A 24,801-nucleotide genomic window follows, 5' to 3' on the forward strand; every position below is an offset into this window, starting at 1 on the left:
GTCCGGCGGCGGCGGGGATGGAGAAGGACGGGGAGGAGGCCGAAGGAGAAGGGGCATGGGGCCGCCCGTCGCCCGCAGGAGGGCGAGCGGGCGGACAGGTGCGCGGGGGAGGGGGAGGGGGAGAGGGAGGCGGGTAGAACGCTGCGGCGGCCGACGGAGGCGGGAGGGGGCGGCCGGCGGGCTAACCCTAGTCGCGGGAGCGGTCCGGCGGTCAGGCCGCTCCTCGTGTGAGATGGGCCGTAAGATTTGAAGCTCAAGTAGAGTTGGATTGCTCAACAAGCTTCACTTGGGTGGGGAAAAGGGGGATGAAGAGTGAGCTCATCAAAAGCAAAGATGTCCCTCCTCTTGCAAGTTCTGTTTTAAGTTATAAGCCTCTCTAGCAAGCAAAACGAACATCTTGGATGACTTGCTCGGAGGAGAAATGGATGAAGAATTTCGTATTTATATTGTGCATCCGAAGGATATTGGTTACTAGCCCCACACTCATGGGGAATACCGTTTCGTTCCTAGATGTATATACATCTGACGTGAGAAAAGAATCTGTTTTTTTCTAAAAAAAATTTTACCTTCTATTGTACTCATATGGAATTTTCTCAAAGAAAAAAAATCCCATCGACTTCAGGCAAAAAAAAAACTATGGATAAAAAATGTGAATAGAAACTTCTGTATAGTGTTGTTTTTGTTTTCTTCCACGAACAATATCATGGAATATTTTTCTTGGCCAAACAGTTCATGCAAAAGTCAAGTTTATTTCAGAAAAAATTCAGAAATTTTCAACTTTTTTTTTAATTTCTAGTATTCTTTTGCATATATGGTGTATACCCAGGAACCCCACCTCATCAGTTGTATATATCTTATACAGTTATATCTTATACAAGTGCATTGTCAAAGTACAGTAAGCAGCCAGGAAATGAGTTAGAATCTCATATTTTGTCGGCTCGAAGGTGTCTCAAACGTAGGGTGTTGCTTCAAAACAGAGCACTTTCATTGCAAGATACACTACTTAAATTGTACACAAATCCAGATCTTCAGTTCATGACAGTCCTCCCATTTCAAGAATTTCTTCTCTCAAGCATCCAAGACAGAAACTGCAGCTCTTCTCACCAAAGAACCAGATGAACTTAACCACAAAAAGAGATCACAAGCTGCCATAATTTCAAGTGAAAACGAAATTTGAATAGAACTTGCATCTAGAGCCGCAGCAGCATCCAAATCTAGCATTTCACCTAACGAGTTCGCATCAACATTCATTCAGAATCCAAAAACTAGGATCTACAGCCCAGAAAGGCGATCATAAATCCACATATAGCCAGACAAGAACTGCAAAGGCAAATGAGCACAGGCACATTACTTCAAAGTTGACTTATTCATACTTAACGGTACAGATGTACCTGCAACTGTTTGCACCAAACCACAGGACTCGATGGTCCATTAAAGCAGCAGACACAGTACGACTTCACACAAACGAGACATCACTTGAACAAAGGCGACACAGGGTACAGCAGCAGCAGCAGCAGGTCAAACGATAGGGCAATTACTGACCACCACGGAGGCGGAGCACCAGGTGAAGGGTGGACTCCTTCTGGATGTTGTAGTCGGCTAGGGTGCGACCATCCTCCAGCTGCTTGCCAGCGAAGATAAGGCGCTGCTGGTCCGGGGGAATGCCCTCCTTGTCCTGGATCTTAGCCTTGACATTGTCAATGGTGTCAGAGCTCTCAACCTCAAGGGTAATGGTCTTGCCAGTGAGGGTCTTCACGAAGATCTGCATGCCACCACGCAGACGCAGCACCAGGTGGAGGGTGGACTCCTTTTGGATGTTGTAGTCGGCCAGGGTGCGACCATCCTCCAGCTGCTTGCCAGCAAAGATAAGGCGCTGCTGGTCCGGGGGAATGCCCTCCTTGTCCTGGATCTTGGCCTTGACGTTGTCAATGGTGTCGGAGCTCTCGACCTCCAGGGTGATGGTCTTGCCAGTGAGGGTCTTCACGAATATCTGCATGCCACCACGCAGACGCAGGACAAGGTGGAGGGTGGACTCCTTCTGGATGTTGTAGTCAGCGAGGGTACGGCCATCCTCCAGCTGCTTGCCAGCGAAGATGAGACGCTGCTGGTCCGGAGGAATGCCCTCCTTGTCCTGGATCTTGGCCTTGACATTGTCGATGGTGTCAGACGACTCAACCTCAAGGGTGATGGTCTTGCCTGTCAGTGTTTTCACAAAGATCTGCATCTGCAAAGAAGAATCGCATGGACAAGAAATAAAGAAGAACCTCAAGGGTGATGGTAAGAATAAAGAAGCAGACCAGGCAAACTCACAATGATGGAACAACAAATACTAATGCATGGACAAGCTCACAATGATGGAACAAGAAACACAAATGCATGGACAAGCTCACAATGATGGAACAACAAACAGAAATGCATGGACAAGCTTCTACAGCAGCAGCATATTTTTTTCATTAATAAAGATATTAAAGATCATAGGGCCAAGCGTATGTAACACAAATGTCTACAGATTTCATTAATCTAATGATTCAACATAGCAGCCAGACATGCTTACATTATCTAAGATAGCTTCAGGGTAACAAATCAAGCACATCTGACACTAATCTACATGTATTTGCTAACTCAATGATTCCACAAGCTTCAGGAGAAAAACATCTACAATCCTATGCCTATTAGGACGATCTTGGTACAACAGCAATCAGATAAAAAGCAATAGATCAGGCAGCTACTATTTAGGATCATAAAGATTTACCAAGCCAGAGCGGAAATGTAATAATAGATAAAACATGCATAGATTAACATATGAGACCATACGGCATCACGAACTCATGTGGAAGACGGATATTAACCCTAAAGTAAAAAATAGGAAATAAACAGAAAATCCCTACGAATTCACTAAAGCTTAACCAATCTACCAACGCAGATATATAAGCTTATACACCAAGCCAGAGACTCAAACAGACATATTTTCTTCATCAAAGAGATACCAGCGAGCAAATAGGTTCATGCACATCTAGACTATCAATTTTCTCACGGATTTGCATATAGTTGTTGGGCATGCTATCAGAACGAAACCTATCTTCGGGTCAAACCAATCTACAATCTTAGGCCTACAGATCAGGCAGTAGACGCGTCTAGAGATAATTTTATATGGTATAAAAGCTACTTGGGCGAATCTATCAAGCAGGAAGACGAACTAGTACATAAACATGCATAGATTAACAAACGGGACCACATGTCATCAAGGAATTCATCCTGATCAACCCATTCAATACGCGAAATCCCTACGAATTCGCTAAATCTTCACCGATCTAACAACAGATCGGAGCCAAATTCCACAGTACCACACGTCCAACGAGAGCACTACGGAAACGTAGATCTAGACGATACGGGGAGAGGGGAAGGAATCGCCGTACCTTGAGGCGGTGGGGATTCGACGAGCCTGGAGTCGATCGGAGACGAGATTGGTTGGGGATTTGTTGGTTCCGCTCCTGGGAGCTGTTGTGAGGATTGGAGGCTGGGAGGGGTGGGTATTTATGCCGGTTGGTGACGGGCCGGGTGGGGGAAGAATCCCGTGCCGTCACGGTTCCGTCTGTTGGACGGGGTACGTCTGGTGCTCGTCTCCGCCACGCGATCTCCGCGAAGGACCCGACGGCCGCGGAGGGTTCGAGAGAGGACGGCCGTCTACCCCGGGCGGGGTTGATGGCCGTTAGCCACCCGCTCACGCCGTTAAATGGACGCTTCGTCCGTGTCGCTGACAAGTATGGCGCGCTGGTCTGGTCTGTGTAGGAGTGATGATCGTAAGTTGAGTACTCCCTATTGATGTTAATTAATAAGGGCATGTACAATGATGCTATCTTAGGAGTGCCACGTAGGATAAATGATGAGGCGGAGGAGAGAGAACTCATAAAAAAAGCCTTGTCTTCTCTTATTTAAGATAAGACAAGAGATGATCTCTTAGCATAATTTGTCTCACCATGTTTTAAGGAATTGCTAGTTATTGAAAATAAGGCTAAGATATAACCCATTGTAGACATATTTTTTGTCATCTCTAAATTACATGCAAAATTTAAGATAAGATTGTCTTATCAACCATTGTACATGCCCTAACTCTACAACAAAATGCTATGCTAATTAACGCGTCATTGTGTTCCACTCCTAGAAATAAAATTCCACTGAGCTAATTAGGGCTGGAATTCGAGCCGAGTCGAGCCAGCTCGGCTCGACTCGCTAGAGCTCGTTTCGTTAACGAGCTAGCTCGACTCGACTCGTTACTATAACGAGCTCAAACCCAAGATTGGCTCGACTCGTATAACTCGCGAGCTGGCTCGTTTAGCTTGTTAAACTCGTTTAAGATATAAACATAAAGCCCTCAAATATGATAAAATGATTATGTATATATTAAACATATATATCACTAAACAATTGTAATTTTCTTGTAACGCATGAGTCTCCTAGGAGGCTAGGCCTTCAACTGCTCGGCCTTGGGTTGTGCGCCTGGGATGTAGGTTGTTTAGTGGCTGATCTTTCTTTGTATTGGGAGTGGCTGATCTATTATATCGAGCCTAACGAGTTACACGAGTACTCGTGAGATTGACTCGTTTAACTTGGTCTATAAACGATCTTAAATTAAAGCTCGGCTCGACTCGTTATTCTTCGAGTTCGAGTCGATTCGAGCCGAGTCACGAGCTACTTGTTTAGCTCGCGAGCGTCGAGCTTTTTTTCCAGACCTAGAGCTAATTTTGATTTGTTTCAGAAAGTATGTGTGTATTCAAATCACAAAATAATACAAAGTCCTTGATCCATACAAGCACACCCTAACACACGCACAACAATCAGAATAACAAAAAGCACCCTAATACAACCAGTAAAACATGAAGATTTTCGAAGCTCTGTGTCATCGTCCCTAAACCTTGCGAGAAGACCCCTGCAATACAAGCATCTGCAACCAGATTTAAGCAGGCCATCATCTTTAACCATAATCGCCGCCACACTACTCCCCCTTTTCTTCACTCCCGCGCCGCATAGATAAGGACACACATATGCATCCAACACGCCTGCACCAGCCTTCGCCATATGTGGCTTTGAGTATCGATGTATGTGCTCCTTCCAGATGGAAGAGAACTAGGATCCGGTTCCGGCGCCCCGGTCGGGCCAACTGCCCGGGCAAAGCAGGATATCCCTCCAGCAACAACACAAAGGAGGAAGAAACGCAATAGGAAATCATACTGACGATGAGGAAGAAGAATCTTTGTCTCCACACAATCACCACCCATCCGAGGACCAACCAAGCCAGTGTCGGTCGACCCCCAGACACCATAGCCCGCAACCTCGACGAGGTCCGGGGGTCCCTTACCCCGCTGGCTCCTAGACCAAGGCAAGGGCCTGACTGTAAATGGAGTCCGAAGAAACTAATTCGAATGCGACGCTGCCGCAACGGCTTTGGCAGCGACTCCCTCAATCCTAACCCTACTGAGAACCCATCCGACACACAGATCTAAGGTTCCCCTCCCTCTCGCCACCGGAGCGGCCGGCGGAGGGAGAGGGAACCAGCTGTGGCGCCGGCGGCTCGCAAAGGGAACCCGCTGTCGCTTTCTTTCGGCCTCGCTACGATCCTGTTTCTCCGGAGGCAGCTCCGGTGGCACCCCTGTGTGGTGCAACTTAGTGAGCTAATTTTGACTTGACGGGTTTATACTTTTTCATAGTTTGTGATGGCAAATGAACACTTTTTTTTATTGCGAAGGAACACACTTGGCATACACTAGAGCAGACGAATTCATACTTACGAATGGACACTTTTCAAATATATTATATTGATCATTTTTTATATACATTCATGGATGATTAGCCGGGATGAGTGAGTTTACACGGGACCACCTGTAAGTAACGAACAATGCAAGTTGGCATACCTGCACGAAAAAATACCCCCTCCGTTAACTATTATAGGACATTCTAACTTTTTTTCTAAATCGATGTATGTAGACAAGTTTTAGAATGTTTGTTCAGTCATTTCAGTATGTATGCAGTCTATATTAAAATATCCAAAACATCTTATACTAATAAACGGATAGAGCTCTAGTGATTTCTTAGTTGTTCTTATACGATATTTTGTCACATGGATTTTTTTTTGAGCTTTAGGCATTGAGGTAGGGATGCAAGAGCGGGTCCCCTCAATCCTGCAAAATGCGGGAGGTTAGTATGTACCACAAGTATCAAACAACTCAACGGCTAGGACTCACTCGTAACTTGCACACTAAACGGGTTAGTTTGTGGGTTTACTTGCATCCTTACATGGAGGAAATGAGGAATGGTGCATGTTCCCGTTGCCAAAATCTCCTTTGTTTCCCTTGTTGCTTTCTTTTTTATAGGCACTGACAAGGGACAAGTGTTATTTCCTAAAATTGCACTTTTACATCTTAGATTTTTGCTCTCCCCAAAACCACCAGACATCATATTACAATTGTATTACTCCTATCTCTCCAAAGTTCAGTATATTTTTGTATCTCTCACAAGAAATACAAAATTGGCAGGACCAGGGCATGCGTGAATTGTTTGACTGAACTTTCTGTTTATTAAGGAACATATAAGAGTATTTTGTAGAGCAGGACATATATGCACACGGCATCACTTTGATTGCGGCAGGAAGCTGCAAATGTACTCCACTTTGGACCCACCGATGCACTAGTGTTGAATCATTGGTATTGTGGACAGCTCAACTAACTATATTGTGCAAACTTAGCAACTAGCGGCTAGTGATTGCCATCTGTTGGCACTTGGCAGCATAGACCAATGCAACAATAATAAGCTTAATCAATGAAGCGCCGGCAGTCGCCGGACTTTTTTAAAAAAAGTGAGATTAAACCAATGTGAATGAGACGTGTTGCTGTTTTATAATTTCAGCTCGGCGCTACCTTGGATTCGGTCAAACAAAGCCGAAGCATTCTATATGCCCGCTCATAATTCCCACGTTAAACAAGTAAAGACACATAATGATTATGGTGTCGGGTCAAGAAATTGTGCACTTGTCTTGCCAAGGTGTATCCATATTGCATCCATTTTGAACGATGCAATGCAACAAAATGCAAGGCTTTCCATAAAAAAAAAGTACCCAAGTATCCCAAGCTATGTTATGAATGTTGATTTGAATTTTTGCTCGACAGTGCTAAGCGGCGCGCAGCAATCCGTTTCGAATCTCCCGTACCGGATCTTCCTCCTATTCGCTTCGTCCTCCTCCCGACATCATTGAGCCCTTCTTCTTTCCCCCAAAAATTGCTCCGGGCACAAGCACCACCAACTTCCACCATAACACCGCCGGTTCACCACCCTCGCTATCCTCACAAGTTTTTTTTCAAGAGTACGCCAATAGCGTACCGTATCTTTATAGAAGGGAGAAAAATAGTTTACAAGATTTGTGCGATCGATGCGAACATCCATCGCCCGAGCACCCACTCACACCCACCTACAAGAAAATCAAGTGTGATCTCTCACAAAACGATCTAATCCACCCGCACCCACACCTGCATTATACCACTCGTGGATTTCCTCAAGGATGGCTCTAGCTAGTTCACTATAGTCTTTAACTTGCTCCGGTCGATTGAACACCTTGGCGTTCCTTTGCTTCCACAACATCCAAGCCGCGCCGATGATGGTCGAGTCAAAGCCTCGCTTGTGCTTCCCTTGGAAACCAGAGCGAGCCCTAAGCCACCACTCGACAAGTGTGTCCGTGCTATTGGGAGGAAGGACATTAATTTGTAGGGAGTCAAAGCACGTGTGCCACACCTGACGAGCGTAAACACACTGCACCACAATGTGCTCAATTGTATCCTCCTCCTGCAAGCATATGTAGCATGGCGAGGTGTTGCCCTGCAGTCCATATCGTGCCCGTCTGTCGGATGTCCAAAGCCGGTGTTGCATAGCGAGCCATGCAAAGATCTTGCATTTTAACGGTGCCCAGCTACGCCAAATCGCAGCAGCAGTAGGTGACTTGATCGCGCCCTGGTTGAGTTTGGCGTAGGTGGATCTCGCCGTATACATACCCGAAGGGTCATGTGGCCAAGCAAAGATGTCCTCCATATGCACATCTCTTTGAACTGTGGCGACTGCATGCCTCAGATGGACTGTTTGTAGCAGTGCCCCAAAAGAAGTCTGTGGTTGAACATCGAGTGCCCATCTCTCATCTTCCAAGGCCTGAGCAACCATACGGGAGTTCATGATCCTCGTTTCCACTCCGGCCACCAGCGTGGGCGCAATATCTAACGGAGAAGTCGTGGATCCATCTATCTCTCCAGAAAAGTACCTTATCTCCTTTGCACACCGTGATCTGCACCAAACTGTGAAAGACTTGTCTAGCACCTTGATAACCCACAAGTGTAGGGGATAATTGTAGCATCTTTCGATAAGTAAGAGTGTCGAACCCAACGAGGAGCTAAAGATAAAACAAATATTCTCTAAGTCCTATCTGCCACTGATACGACTCTACGCACGCTTAGTGTTCGCTTTACCTAGAACAAGTATGAAACTAGAAGTACTTTGTAGGTGTGATAGGATAGGTTTGCAAGATAATAAAGAGCACGTAAATAAAAAGCAGGGGTTGTTTAGATAAAGAAGCAATAAAGTAAATATAGCGAGTGTGGAAAAGTGGTGGTAGGAGTTGTGAAATTGCCCCTAAGCAATTGATTACTTTACTAGACTGATAGAAAGTTTTATGTGAGAGAGGCATAAGCTAACATACTTTCTCTTCTTGGATCATATGCACTTATGTTGGAACTCTAGCAAGCATCCGCAACTACTCCCTCTGTAAACTAATATAAGAGCGTTTAGATCACTACTTTAGTATTCTAAACGCTCTTATATTAGTTTACGGAGGGAGTACTAAAGATCATTAAGGTAAAACTCAACTATAACATTAAAGCATCAAGTCCCCTTTATCCCATACTCCACAACCCCCTTACTCGGGTTTATGCTTCTATCACTTAAGCAACCCACTGTAAGCGAATCATGAACGTATTGCAACACCCTACAACGGGAATCCCTCACGCTTGCGCGATACGGAGGGCACAATAGGACAACAACATAACCAAGCAAATTAAACCAATCATAGCAATTCATAAATCACCTGTAGGACAACGAAAATCTACTCAGACATCATAGGATGGCAACACATCATTGGATAATAATATGAAGCATAAAGCACCACGTTCAAGTAGAGGGTACAGCGGGTTGCGGGAGAGTGGACTGCTGAATATAGATGGGGGAAGGTGATGGAGATGTTGGTGAATATGATGGATGTGTTGGTGTAGATCGTGGTGATGATGATGGCCCCCAGCGGCGTTCCGACGCCACTGGAAGCAAGGGGGAGAGAGCCCCTCTTCTTCTTCTTCTTCTTCTTCTTCTTCTTCTTCTTCTTCTTATTCTTCTTCTTCTTCCTTGACCTTCTCCCTAGATGGGAGAAGGGTTTCCCCTCTAGTCCTTGGCTCCCATGGCATGGGAGGGGCGAGAGCCCCTCCGAGATTGGATCTGGCTCTCTGTCTCTCTCTGTTTCCGCGTTCTCAGATTCTACCCTTTCATCGTTTCTTTTATATCCGGAGATCCGTAACTCCGATTGGGTTGAAACTTTCGCCCAGATTTTTCTCTGAAAATTAGCTTTTTTGCGGCAAAAGAAGAGTGTTGACCTCCTTACGGGGTGCCCACGAGGGTCAGAGGCGCGTCTGCCCCCCTGGGACGCGCCCCCTGCCTCGTGGCCCCCTCGGGCACCGTCTCGCATTGGTTTTTTTTCCCAAAAATCATAAATATTCCAAAAATGATCTCCGTCCGTTTTTATCCCGTTTGGACTCCGTTTGATATTGGGTTTCTGCAAAACATAAAACATGTAACAAACAGGAACTGGCACTGGGCACTGGATCAATATGTTAGTACCAAAAATAATATAAAAAGTTGCCAAAAGTATATAAAAGTTGTAGAATATTGGCATGGAACAGTCAAAAATTATAGATACGACGGAGACGTATCAGCATCCCCAAGCTTAATTCATGTTCGTCCTCGAGTAGGTAAATGATAAAAAAGATAATTTTTGATGTGGAATGCTACCTAGCATAATCTTGATTATATATCTAATCATGGCATGAATATTAAGACACGAGTGATTCAAACCAATAGTCTATCATTTGACATGAAAACAATAATACTTAGGGCATCCCAACAAACAATCATGTCTTTCAAACTATCAATGCTTCAGAACGTTATCCCTACAAAATCATATAGTCTTGTATGCTCCCATTTCTTAACACAAGGTACCCCTCATGCCTATCCCGGTGTCAGCCAAGCAATTGTTTCATACTTTAGTATTCTCAAACTTTTTCAACTCTCACGCAATACATGAGCGTGAGCCATGGATATAACACTATGGGTGGAATAGAATATGATGGTGGAGGTTATGTGGAGAAGACAAAAAGGGAGAAAGTCTCACATCGACGCGGCTAATCAACGGGCTATGAAGATGCCCATCAATTGATGTCAATGCGAGGAGTAGGGATTGCCATGCAACGGATGCACTAGAGCTATAAGTGTATGAAAGCTCAACAAAATAAACTAAGTGGGGCATCCAACTTGCTTGCTCACGAAGACCTAGGGCGTTTTGAGGAAGCCCATCGTTGAAATATACAAGCCAAGTTCTATAATGAAAATTACCACTAGTATATGAAAGTGACAACATAAGATACTCTCTATATGAAGAACATGGTGCTACTTTGAAGCACAAGTATGGAAACGGATAGTAACATTGCCCCTTTTATTTTCTTATTTTCCTTTTTTTCTCTTTTTTTTCTTTTTTTGGATGGGCTTCTTTGGCCCCCTTTTTTTATTTAGGATTCTTTGGCCTCTCTTTTTTTTTCTTTTTTTTCATGGGGCAATGCTCTAATAATGATGATCATCACACTTTTATTTACTTACAACTCGATATTACAACGATATTAGAACAAACATATGACTCTATATGAATGCTTCCGGCGGTGTACCGGGATGTGCAATGATCTAGCGTAGCAATGACATCAAAAAACGGACAAGCCATGAAAACATCATGCTAGCTATCTTACGATCATGCAAAGCAATATGACAATGAATGCTCAAGTCATGAATATGATGATGATGGAAGTTGCATGGCAATATATTTCGGAATGGCTATGGAAATGCCATGATAGGTAGGTATGGTGGCTGTTTTGAGGAAGATATAAGGAGGCTTATGTGTGATAGAGTGTATCGTATCACGGGGTTTGGATGCACCGGCGAAGTTTGCACCAACTCTCGAGGTGAGAAAGGGCAATGCACAGTACCGAAGAGGCTAGCAATGATGGAAGGGTGAGAGTGCGTATAATCCATGGACTCAACATTAGTCATAAAGAACTCATATACTTATTGCAAGAATTTATTAGCCCTTGAAACAAAGTACTACACGCATACTCCTATGGGGGAGGTTGGTAGGAGTTAACCATCGTGCACCCTCGACCTTCACGCAAAGACAAACAATCAAAATACAATGTGCGCCAATTTGGTTACATAGTTAATAGACCATACGTGCATGCTTCGGGAATCACAAACCTTAACACCAATATCCTTACTAAATACAACCATCTACTAGTACCTCCCACATATTATCATCTCTATATCGCAAAACTATTGCAAAGAATCAAACATATCATATTCGGTGATCCACAAGTTTTATGTAGGATTTTATGACTAACCATGTGAATGACCAATTCATGTCATCTCTCTAAATAGATATAAGTGAAGCAAGAGAGTTTAATTATTTCTTCAAAAGATATGCCCATGCGCTAACAAATATAAGTGAAGCAAAAGAGCATTCTACAAATGGCGGTTTTCTATGTGAAGAGAAACAGACAATTCAAACTTCAAATGATATAAGTGAAGCACATGAAGCATTCTATAAAGCCATACTCAAAAGATATAAGTGAAGTGCAATGAGAATTCTATAAATAAACCAAGGACTATCTCATACCAGCATGGTGCATAAAAAAAGTGAAAACTGAATGCAAAAGAAGCTCCAAGACTTGCACATATCGCATGAACGAAACAAATCCGAAAACATACCGATACTTGTTGAAGAAAGAGGGGATGCCTTCCGGGGCATCCCCAAGCTTAGACGCTTGAGTCTCCTTGAATATTTACTTGGGGTGCCTTGGGCATCCCCAAGCTTGAGCTCTCGCCTCTCTTCCTTTTCCTCATATCGAGACCTCCTCGATCAAACACTTCATCCACACAAAACTTCAACAGAAAACTCGGTAAGATCCGTTAGTATAATAAAGCAAATCACTACTCTAAGTACTGTAGCAAACCAATTCATATTTTGTTTTTGCATTCTGTCTACTGTAATATAGCTTTTCCATGGCTTAATCCACTGATATAAATTGATAGTTTCATCAAAACAAGTAAACTATGCATCAAAAACAGAACCTGTCAAAAACAGAACAGTCTGTAGCAATATGAACATTCACCATAATTCAGGTACCCCAAAAATTCTACCAAAGTTAGGAAAAATAACCAATTTGTATAGAAAGACAGTGCAAAAAGAATCAGAACCATTTGACGTTCCAGTAAAAAATGTAAAATTGCACACTACAACGAAAGTTTCTGTTCTGCACCGCACAAACCAACAAGCATTGTAAACATCCTAAAGGCAAACCTTGGCACATTATTTTTATAATACAATGGAATTGTACAAGGGGATAATTATTTTTGATGAAAATTTTCTGTAACTAAGATTCAAAAAGTTTCCGTGAGCATGAACAAAGTTCAAGGAGCTCTCCCACTTCAACAATGCTTGTCTCTCTCACTTTCACTTTCCTTTTTGAAAAGGTTTTGAGTTCCCCTCTTTATTTTTTTGTTTTTAGACTATATAAAAGCACTCAACAGAAATAAATGACTCTCTAAAACTTCTGGGTTGTCTCCCTTGCAGCGCTTTCTTTAAAGCCATTAAGCTAGGCATATAGTGCTCAAGTAATGGATCCACCCGGATCCCAAGGTATATCAAAGCCAATTTTAATTAACAATGATTTGTGATTTAGTAGTGAGCACAAAGTAACATATATCATGTAATGACGAAGTCTAACTCTCTTCATATGCATCAGCATGTCATAAAAGAACAATTCATGCACACCAAGTAAAGGCCAATGCATAGTATAAGCAGTTTCTTGCAATTTTATCATATTGGAAACATAGAGAAGTGGAGATATAGTTCCCCTCTCATAATAATTGCAAGTAGGAGCAGAAAGCACATGCATATTACATTCATCAAAATTATCATGTGCAATGGTAAAAGTGTGACGCCCGGATAATCAAGCTACAATAACCTCTGCTAATGATGCCATGTCACCTCCGTTATTGTCGCTAATCTCGCGTTAGTTCAAAACGATTCGAATTCAAATTTAAATTTTTGGCAAACAAACAAAGTTTTCAAGATTTAAAACAAAAATGTTCGGACCATGTCAAATATTGCATAGATAATTATGGTGAAGTAAACACATTTTTAGAAAATACATAAATAGTTTAAATTGAATAAAACAGAAAGGAAAATAAATAAATAAAATAAACAAATGAAAGGAAAACAAAACAAAACAAAAACAACAGACCCCCCCCCCGCTGGGCCAAGTGGCCTAGCTGGCCTCCGCCGCACGAACGGGCCGGCCAACCGCCCCACACCCCCACTCCCTATACCCACTGGGGCACCGAACCCTAGCCCCATGACCACCACTCCCCTCCCACTCGTTCGCCCCCCCGATCCAGATCTGGATCGGGGCTCGACGCCAGCCCCGCGCCGCCACGACTCCGTCGCCGCACGTCGTCCCCATCCTCCCTCCTAGCCGGCTGAAACTATGCCTGGAGCTTCACCGCACAAGACTGCTTCGACTGCGACTACCCGTTCGAGCTGAAGCGCTCTACATCGTCCCCTTGCCTTCGTCTTCTTCTTCGGCAGCCGCCCGACATCGCCATCGATTCGCCGCGCCTCGACCACCTCCGGCTGCCCCGAGTTGCTCCTCGTCAGCGACGTGAGCACCTCCTCCGTTCTCCACTGCCCCGCGAAGCGATTGTGCCACGTAGCTCGTTCGTCTACACATAGTGGCGACGTCGCCGTCCAAATACATGCCGTTGCCGCCTTCGGTCGTGGCCGTTGCCAACGACCCAGTGCACCCCCATGATGCCTGTCACCGTAGATTGATGCGTGCTGTCGCCCGCGTCCAGCAGCAGCTCCTCGCGGACCAAATGTCCATTGGGGGACCAAACCGGAGCCCTCGCTGCGCTTCTGCCAGCACCGATGAGCCCCTGCTCGCGTCGTCGTGGTCCTGCCGCCGCTACGCCTCGCGTCCGCCTCTGCCTCGGCTTACGCTCGCCGTCGCCGCCACGCGCGCCTCCCCTGGCCGCTGCGCGCCGCCCCGCACCACCCCGGCCACCACTGCCGCCCTCACGGTCAACTTCGGCGCCCTGTCGGCCGTCGCTCGTGCGCCCGGTTCGCCCCGTCGGGTGCCTGGCGCCGGCGCCCGTTTAGTAATCCGCCCGCAGTGCCCTGTGCCCGCTAAGGGCCCCTATGGGCCTATGACAAACGGGGCCCACGCCCAGAACAAAAATAATAATAATAATAAATAGATAAGTAAATAATTAAAATATTAATTAATTAATTAATTAACTTAATTAATCCTGATAGGTTAACCTAATCACTAAGTTTAGTTAATTAATCTGTTAGGTTAGTTAACAGTCAATGACAGCTGGGACCCACTGGTCAGGTTGACCAGTCAACCCACGTTGACTGCTGATGTCAGCATGACATCATGCTGATGTCATAAATCCATTTTTGAATTAATTTAAATAATTAATTAAATTCCAGAAATTAATAAAATCTTTAGAAAATCATATCTTTTAATTCGTAACTCGGATTAAATTATTTTCAACATGAAAGTTGTTCAGAACGACGAGACGAGTCCAGAAACGTAGCCCGTTCGTCCGCCACACATCCCTAACCTATCGAACTCGCAACTTTCCCCCTCCGGCTCCTCTGCCCGGAAGCACAAAACACCGGGGATACTTTCCTGGATGTTTCCCCCTTCGCCGATATCACCTACCACTACGTTAGGTCGCCCCTAGCACCGCATATTGCCGCGTATTGCTTTGTGTTACATTTGATTGCTCTGTTATTTATTGTGTTCCCCCTTCGTTACTTCTTTCCGGTAGACTCTGAGACCGATGCCGATGTCCGTGTGTTCGACTACACCGAAGATGACCCCTCCTTGCCAGAGCAACCAGGCAAGCCCCCCCTTTGATCACCAGATATCGCCTATTCTTCTCTATACTGCTTGCATTAGAGTAGTGTAGCATGTTACTGTTCGGTTACTCCTATTCTGTTGCATAGCCTGTCATTATTGCTACAGTCATTGATACCTTACCCGCAGTCCTAAATGCTTAGTATAGGATGCTAGTTTGTCATCATTGGCCCTACATTCTTGTCAGTCTGCCTTGCTATACTATTGGGCCGTGATCACTCGGGAGGTGATCACGGGTATATACTATACATACATACATACTATACAGATGGTGACTAAAGTCGGGTCAGCTCGATGAGTACCCGCAAGTGATTCTGATGAGGGGGCTGAAAGGACAGGTGGCTCCATCCCGGTAGAGGTGGGCCTGGGTTCCCGACGGCCCCCGACTGTTACTTTGTGGCGGAGCAACAGGGCAGGTTGAGACCACCTAGGAGACAGGTGGGCCTGGCCCTGTTCGGCGTTCGCGGATACTTAACACGCTTAACGAGATCTTGGTATTTGATCTGAGTCTGGCCACTGGCCTATACGCACTAACCAACTATGTGGGAAAGATATGGGCACTCGACGTCGTGGTATCAGCCGAAGCCTTCTAGACGTCAGCGACTGAGCGGCGCGCGCCGGATTGGAACGTAAGCCTGCTCTTGTATAAGGGGGCTAGTTCTGCTTTCGGCCGCCCACGCAACGTGCAGGTGTGCAATGGGCGATGGGCCTAGACCCCTGCGCCATAGGAGTTAGACCGGCGTGCTGACCTCTCTGTTAGGCCTAGGTGGGGCTGTGACGTGTTGATCTTCTGAGGCCGGGCATGACCCAGAAAGTGTGTCCGGCCAAATGGGATCGAGCGTGTTGGGTTATGTGGTGCACCCCTGCAGGGAAGTTAATCTATTCGAATAGCCGTGATCTTCGGTAACAGGACGACTTGGAGTTGTACCTTGACCTTATGACAACTAGAACCGGATACTTAATAAAACACACCCTTCCAAGTTCCACAGACAACCCGGTGATCGCTTTTCCACAGGGCGACGAGGGGAGGATCGCCGGGTAGGATTATGCTATGCGATGCTACTGGAGATGCTACTTGGAGATGCTACTTGGAGGACTTCAATCTACTCTCTTCTACATGCTGCAAGACGGAGGCTGCCAGAAGCGCAGTCTTCGATAGGACTAGCTATCCCCCTCTTATTCTGGCATTCTGCAGTTCAGTCCACTGATATGGCCTCCTTACACATATACGCATGCATATGTAGTGTAGTTCCTTGCTTGCGAGTACTTTGGATGAGTACTCACGGTTGCTTTCTCCCCCTTTTCCCCCCTTTCCTTTCTTTCTGGTTGTCGCAACCAGATGCTGGAGTCCAGGAGCCAGACGCCACCGTCGATGATGACCCCTACTACACCGGAGGTGCCTACTACTACGTGCAGCCCGCTGATGACGACCGGGAGTAGTTTAGGAGGATCCCAGACAGGAGGCCTGCGCCTCTTCCGATCTGTATCCCAGTTTGTGCTAGCCTTCTTAAGGCAAACTTGTTTAACTTATGTCTGTACTCAGATATTGTTGCTTCCGCTGACTCGTCTATGATTGAGCACTTGTATTCGAGCCCTCGAGGCCCCTGGCTTGTATTATGATGCCTGTATGACTTATTTATGTTTTAGAGTTGTGTTGTGATATCTTCCCGTGAGTCCCTGATCTTGATCGTACACGTTTGCGTGCATGATTAGTGTACGATTGAATCGGGGGCGTCACAAAAAGGCAACCCATCAATATAATCCTTAATAAGCACAAACTTCTCTGATATAGTGTAGTCGGGAGAATTCAAAAGGATAATAGGACTATCATGCGTGGGTGCAATAGCAACAATTTCGTGTTTAACATAAGGAACTATAGCAAGTTCATCTCCATAAGCATAATTCATATTGGCATCTTGGCCACAAGCATAGCAAGTATCATTAAAAAGGTATATTTCTAGAGAATCAACGGGATCATAACAATCATCATAGCAATCATCCTTCGGTAAGCACGAAGGGAAATTAAACAATGTATGAGTTGACGAGTTACTCTCATTAGAAGGTGGGCACGGGTAGCTAATCTGCTCTTCCTCCTTTTGTTCTTCGTTCTCCTCATCATCTTTTTCATCCAATGAGCTCACAGTTTCATCAATTTCTTCTTCCATAGATTCCTGCAAAATATTAGTCTCTTCTTGGACAGCGGAGACTTTCTCAATAAATGCATCAATATTGGAATTGTATTCATAATTTTCATAGCAATATCTAAGTATAGCAAAAATTTCATGTCTGTAAACTGAATCATCAAAATCTTCAAACTCGTTAAACATAGATTCAATCTCATAAGCATCCATAAAAGCAACGAATTCTTCTATTTGTTCCACATCATAGTAATCATAGATACCATTAGCATAAGAAGCCAAGGTTTTATTATCATTGAATTTGCATGAAAAGGGAAGGTGTGGAGACTTTATCCTAGAGCAACAAGTATAATCATGTCTCAAGCATAGATCCCGAGCATACCAACGCAACATACAAATTTGATCCCATAATAGTTTCCCTTTTTGTGTCAAGCAATAATCCCTAAAGTATTCACGTTGATCCAACGTGTCTCCCATAACATAATTGAATGGGGTTTTCTCAGAATTATCAAAGTAGTACATAATTTCTTTCACATAATGAGCATCGAGGGTTTTAGGAGGTTCCCCATCTCCATGAATAGCAAGTACACCTAATTTTTTTGGTATTTCATGTTCCATATCCATCACTGAAGATAGATAACAACTAAGAACAACAAATAAAAATTACTTAGTGATAAAGCAAACAAGCACACACGAGAATATTCACCTCACGCTATGACTCCCCGGCAACGGCGCCAGAAAAAGGTCTTGATAACCCACAAGTGTAGGGGATAATTGTAGCCTCTTTCAATAAGTAAGAGTGTCGAACCCAACGAGGAGCTAAAGGTAGAACAAATATTCTCACAAGTCCTCTACCACTGATACGACTCTATGCATGCTTAGTGTTCGCTTTACCTAGAACAAGTATGAAACTAGAAGTACTTTGTAGGTGTGATAGGATAGGTTTGCAAGATAATAAAGAGCACGTAAATAAAAAGTAGGGGCTGTTTAGATAAAGAAGCAATAAAGTAAATATAATGAGTGTGGAAAAGTGGTGGTAGGAGTTGTAAAATTGCCCCTAAGCAATTGACTACTTTACTAGACCGATAGCAAGTTTTATGTGGGAGAGGCATAAGCTAACATACTTTCTCTTCTTGGATCATATGCACTTATGATTGGAACTCTAGCAAGCATCCGCAACTACTAAAGATCATTAAGGTAAAACCCAACCATAGCATTAAAGCATCAAGTCCCCTTTATCCCATACGCCACAACCCCCTTACTCGGGTTCATGCTTCTGTCACTCAAGCAACCCACTATAAGCGAATCATGAACGTATTGCAATACCCTACAACGGGAATCTCTCATGCTTGCGCGACACGGAGGGCACAATAGGACAGCAGCATAACCACAGGAAAATTAAACCAATCATAGCAATTCATCAATCACCGGTAGGACAACGAAAATCTACTCAGACATCATAGGATGGCAACACATCATTGGATAATAATATGAAGCATAAAGCACCATGTTCAAGTAGAGGGTGCAGCAGGTTGCGGGAGAGTGGACCGCTGAATATAGATGGGGGAGGTGATGGAGATGTTGGTGAAGATGATGGAGGTGTTGGTGCAGATCGCGGTGATGATGATGGCCCCCGGCGGCGTTCCGGCGCCACCGGAAGCAAGGGGGAGAGCCCCCCCCCTTTTTCTTCTTCTTCCTTGACCTTCTCCCTAGATGGGAGAAGGGTTTCCCCTCTAGTCCTTGGCTCCCGTGGCATGGGAGGGGCAAGAGCCCCTCCGAGATTGCATCTGTCTCTCTCTGTTTCTGCGTTCTCAGATTCTGCCCTTTCACCGTTTCTTTTATATCCGGAGATCCGTAACTCCGATTGGGTTGAAACTTTCGCTCAGATTTTTCTCCGAAAATTAGTTTTCTTAAAGAAAAGGAAGAGCGTCAACCGCCTTACAGATGCCCACGAGGGTCAGGGGCGCGCCTGCCCCCTGGGACGCGCCCCCCTGCCTCGTGGCCCCCTCGGGCACTGTCTCACGTTGATTTTTCTTCCCAAAAATCATAAATATTCGAAAAATGATCTCTGTCCGTTTTTATCCCATTTGGACTCCGTTTGATATTGGGTTTCTATGAAACATAAAACATGCAACAAACGGGAACTGACACTGGGCACTGGATCAATATGTTAGTCCCAAAAATAATATAAAAAGTTGCCAAAAGTATATAAAGTTGTAGAATATTGGCATGGAACAATCAAAAATTATAGATACAACAGAGACGTATCACACCTTCGTCCACCATGAGCTCCAATCCATGCCACAGCCTTTGCGGGTCCATACGCCGCAACCATTCCCATTGCACCCTGAGTGCTAGCGCTTGTAGACTTAGATTTTTCACCCCAAGACCATCGAAGCAGGTTGGCTTACAGATTGAACTCCATGTCCCTAAGCATTGGCCTCCATTAACTCGATCTTTTCCTGCCCAAAAGAACGCGCACATCCTGCCATCAATGTCCTCCAATACCCATCCTGGAGCCTTCATAACGAGCAATTGATGCACTGGTCTTGCTGCAAGCACCGACTTGACAAGCACAAGCCGGCTTGATCTCTGCAATAAACCTCTCTGCCAAGCCCGAAGCAGTGCCGAACTTGATCTAAGAGAGGTTGCCATTGCACCTTGGTGAGATGCTTGATGGCCAGCTACAACCCAAGATATTTGCACGGGAATTCTCCAATGGGGCACTGCAGTAGATGCTCGACTCTTGCTTTATTTTCCTGGTCCTGAGAGATCAAGATCGCCGAGGATTTTTTTAGTTTACTCTCAGACCCGAAGCTTCTCCAAATAGCTGTAACGCGACTCGGACAAATAGGAGGTCTTAGGGTGTAGGTTTGACGAATAATGCCACATCGTCCGCATATATGGATAGGCGCTGTGTCGCCGAGATTCCCGTGAAGGAGCTCAAAACTCCATCTGACATGGCTTTAGAAATCATGGCCGTGAGGGCCTCCATAGCGATGACGAAAAGTAGAGGGGAGACCGGGTCCCCTTGTCGCGGTCCTTTTGCATGCCAAATTCTCCTTCTCGGAACCCCATTAACCAGCACTCTGGTGCTCGAAGATTACAACAGCACGACCAACCACCTGAGACATCGACCTCTGAATCCCTTGGCACAGAGCACTTCAAATAAGAAAGGACAAGATAAGGAGTCGAAGGCACGAGAGATATCCAATTTGAGAAAAACACCTCTGTTCTTTCTGGCGTGTATTTTCCTTGGCACTTGCTTCACTAACAGGTAGTTATCATGCATATTTCTGTCATGGATGAAAGCCGACTGGTTTGTGGCCACAAGGTCCTTCATGCAAGGTCGGATTCGATTGGCCAGGAGCTTGGCGAACAGCTTGGAGAAGCTATGCGGCAAACTGATCGGTCGATAATCACCCACTTCCAGGGCATCCGACTTCTTAGGTATTAGCCCAATTAGCGCACGATTTAACCTTGCAAATCCACGGTTATCTCCAACGCAAAGCTTGAGAAGCGCTGCCATAATATCATCCTTGATAATAGGCCATGCTCTTTGGTAGAACTCGACAGTAAATCCATCCGGTCCAGGAGCCCGATCTAGGGCCATCTCCTTGACAAATGACCAAACCTCATCGTCCGTGAAAAGCACATCCAAACAGCCCAAATCTAGCATGGTCATGCCCAGCGACTGTAGGTTTAGCATGTGCACTCTGGCCTGAGCCGTGCCAAGCAAGTTATAGAAGGCCTCTGTGAAAATCTCTTCTTTACGGCTCTGGTCAGTGGCGATCTCCTCACCTCGCCTGACCTGGGGTATAAAGTTCTTTGCTTTCCTCCCGTTGGCAACTAGCTGAAAAAACTTGGTGTTGGCATCTCCCTCACGGAGCCATCTGTGTCTTGATCTTTGCCGCTCGATCATGCGCTCAAGCGACGCAAGCCCCGGTAGAGCTAGCTTAAGGGTTCTCCTTAGCCACTTCTCCAACTCGGTGAGCCCTCTTGTTTCCATCGCTTGATCCAGGCGATAGATTACCATCATGGCAATCGCCATCTGTAGTTTAATATTCCCTACTTTCCTCTGTCCCCACGCTTGAAGTGTCGCCACTGCATTCCAGAAGAGCGCATCGGGTCTCTGAAAAGGATCCACGATGGACTGATTGCAAACCCATGCATCCTTCACCGCCTGCTCAAAGCCCTCTAGCTTGGCCCAGAAACTCTTAGAGCGAAATCTTTTCCTCGGCCAGTAAGTAGCATTTGTCGAAAGATGGAGTGGGGCATGATCAGAGACACTTGTCGAGAGTGCTTGCAATAGATAATCAGGCCGTGCCAATTCCCAATCCACCGAGACGAGGATCCTGTCGATTTTTGTCATTGTCGGAGCATCTCTCTCATTCGACCACGTAAATCGACGCCCATGCATGTAAAGCTCTTTCAGTTCATTATTATCGATAAAGCTCCTAAACTTGTTCATCATGACCCTGTTAAGGTTCATATTGTTTTTCTCCGAGGCTCTAAGGATTAAGTTGAAATCACCCAAGACCATCCATGGCCCCGGGCAAGCCGCTCGCCTCGTCGTCAACTCCTCAAGGAATTGCATCTTGAGGTCATCTCCTTGTGGTCCATAGACCACCGTAACCCACCAATCCTCCCCTGACTTGGGGTGTACCAGTCCAGTGATGGAGTTCGTATCACGTGAGATGTGATCAACAAGCATCACGGTGGTGTCCGTGGCAAGGATGATCCCGCCTCTCGTATCAACCGCCGGTAAATAAGCAAGCCGTCTAAGGATGGTCCACAACATTGCATTAAGAGAAAGTTGTCGACTACATCGAGCTTAGTTTCTTGTAAGCACACTAGGCCGCACCGAAACTAGGAAATCTTTGACCGCTTGCCTCTTCGCTGGATTGTTCAATCCTCGAACGTTCCAGCGCGTCACCGATGGGTTTAAATCCATGGAACAGATTTACACCCTCACCCACCTCGGAGCACGCTCAATGTGCGCCGATTCCCTCCACCGCTCTGGTACTAGCTCCAGGATGCTGCCTACACAAAGCCTTGCTGAATAGTGCTGCAATCACACGAACGTGCTGCTCGCATAGAGGAGAATCAAAGAGCGCCTTGAGCTCTTGCACAGCTGTGTCCTCAACCTCCAGATCTTCCGGCACAATTCCCAGTGTGCGCACGAGCACATTCTCCGCAAGTGTGGCTCTTGGCGTGATCTGCGGGGCGATTTCTTGGTTGCCCGAGTGGTTCTTTGGGGGGTGAATGGTTCTGCCTCAAGCCGCAAGGTGGAAGCCTGGACTTCCTTGAGAATTGGTGGTGCTAGCTTCTTCACAATGCATGAGCAGAAAGCCTTGAGCTTCACGTACATCTCCACCTCCTTGGATGTCAGTCCATTGGCTGGGTCGTTGGCCATCACAATCTCCAAGCATGTCTCCTTGGCGCCCCCTTCCACAAGCCTCTCAGCAGGCATCTCTTTTTCTGCATGCACATCCGTTGGCATGACTACATGAATAGTGTCACATGCAAAGCTTGCATGAGTCCCATCAGGGTGGGGCCCGACCAACGTGTGATCATCCGTCGGCTGCATGCCCTCCACTACCAGGGCCTGGACAGGTGGCACCACTGCTTGCTCCTCCACCATGTGATCATGCCTTGGGTCCGCTGCATCCTACTTATCCACGAGCGTCGCGCCCTTCTCCGGATTGGACGGATCACCCCGCGATGTCACAGGCAGATTGGCTGCGCCGATCGAGTGCCCAATCGACTCTCTTCCTTGGGATCCCAGCTCCCCTGCTTCGATGGCCATCGGCTCGAGGATTGGCCCCATCTTTTCCAAAGCGACATGAATCTCTGGAGCTGTCACCTGTGGCCCCGCCAGCAACGTTCCAGACTGGACGGCCACAGTGCATGTGCCCACCACTTCCTCCCGCTGTCATGTCGCCACACGCCCTTGCAGCCGGGGCGGGAGAATATCCATCTGTAAGTGCATCTAGTGCCACCCCTAGTTGGTTTTGGAGTATTGACGACAAAGTTGGTTGAGGGACTAATGCGTTTGTGAGAATTGCAGGATAACGCAGGTAGTGTCCCTCATTGATTCGGTTTACCTACCGGAGATGACCCCTAAAATTGTATGAAGACATTGAAGACAATGGTGGTATGAGAAGATATTCATATTGAAGACTATGACATGAGAAGACATTGCGTGAAGACTATGGAGCGCGAAGACTGTGTGGATTCGTTGCTTCCTTTTCTTCTTTGTTGAGTCATAGGAACCACGTACTGTTAAGTGGGGTCCAAGTGAACTAAGTGAGAGTGACTGAAGTGATGCTCAACTCAAATCCTATGTCTTCGAGCGAAGACAATGAGAGCAAACCTTATCCAGAGCTGGATGAGTCAGCTTTGCTTGTAGCCCAAGTAAAGTTGCCGCGTGTGTTTGAAATCTGACCGTTGGAACACGTGTCAGTTCCTTAGTGACCCAGGGTCATTTTGGACAAATCAGGTCGGGTTGCCTAGTGGCTATAAATAGCCCACCCCTACACCATAAATTGGTGGCTGCTCAGAGTTTGTACACGGCTTTTGTCGTTTGAGAGCAACCCACCTTGAAGCATTTGAGAGAGAGAAAAATCCTTGCGAGGACAAAGCCCAAACACCCAGAGCCAAAGAGTGTTAGGCATCACTGAAGTCTTTCTGTCTGTGTGACCTGAAGACTTATTACACTTGAGGATTGTGAATCCTCCAGCCGGTTAGGCGTCGCGTTCTGAGCATCCAAGAGTCATTGTGGATTGCCGGGTGAACGAAGTCTGTGAAGGTTCGGAAGTCTACCTTGAAGACTTACCAGAGTGATTGGGCGAGGACTAAGTGTCCTTAGATCAAGGGGAATAAGGTGAAGACATGGTCTTCTGAGTTGAATCTCAGCCTCCCTAACCAGACATACAGTTGTCACAGCAACTGGAACTGGTCCAACAAATCCTGTGTCTTCAACAAGCAACTGGTTCTATCTCTTCCCTTCTTTACTTTGAGTTTGTCTTCGTGAAGTCATTGCTTATCTGTCTTATCTGATTGACTTCATTGCTTGACTACTATTGTTGATTGGCTTCATACTATCTTCCATCCTGATCCTACTACCTAGCTGCTATTAGTCTTCGTACGTTAACGCTATTGCATACTTGACTATGGCTTGCTTGTTGTAGTTTATCTTCCGCTGCATATCAATTAGGTTATTTCTATTGTTTGTCTTCGAAACTTCCAAGTTTTGAAGACTTTCATAAAAATTGCCTATTCACCCCCCTCTAGTCGATAACTAGCACTTTCAATTGGTATCAGAGCAAGGTACTCCC

At 45.7% G+C, this 24,801-nt stretch overlaps 1 protein-coding gene across 1 annotated transcript; it reads right to left on the bottom strand.

Moving 5' to 3' along the window:
- Window positions 1–1,347: 1,347 nt before the first annotated feature.
- Window positions 1,348–3,612, bottom strand: LOC123136437 (polyubiquitin 11). The gene is made up of 2 exons (XM_044555798.1): window positions 3,417–3,612; window positions 1,348–2,224 (listed from the first exon to the last, which is right to left on the bottom strand). Exon 2 carries the CDS (start codon window positions 2,222–2,224, stop codon window positions 1,535–1,537), a length of 690 nt encoding a protein of 229 aa, XP_044411733.1. The 5' UTR covers window positions 3,417–3,612; the 3' UTR covers window positions 1,348–1,534.
- Window positions 3,613–24,801: the final 21,189 nt, after the last annotated feature.

Source organism: Triticum aestivum, chromosome 6B, assembly GCF_018294505.1.
Source record: "Triticum aestivum cultivar Chinese Spring chromosome 6B, IWGSC CS RefSeq v2.1, whole genome shotgun sequence".
Taxonomy (NCBI): domain Eukaryota; kingdom Viridiplantae; phylum Streptophyta; class Magnoliopsida; order Poales; family Poaceae; genus Triticum; species Triticum aestivum.

Bases quoted from the DNA above. Each gene is read 5' to 3' on its own strand.
- LOC123136437 (XM_044555798.1), bottom strand. From the start codon at position 2,224: ATGCAGATCTTTGTGAAAACACTGACAGGCAAGACCATCACCCTTGAG.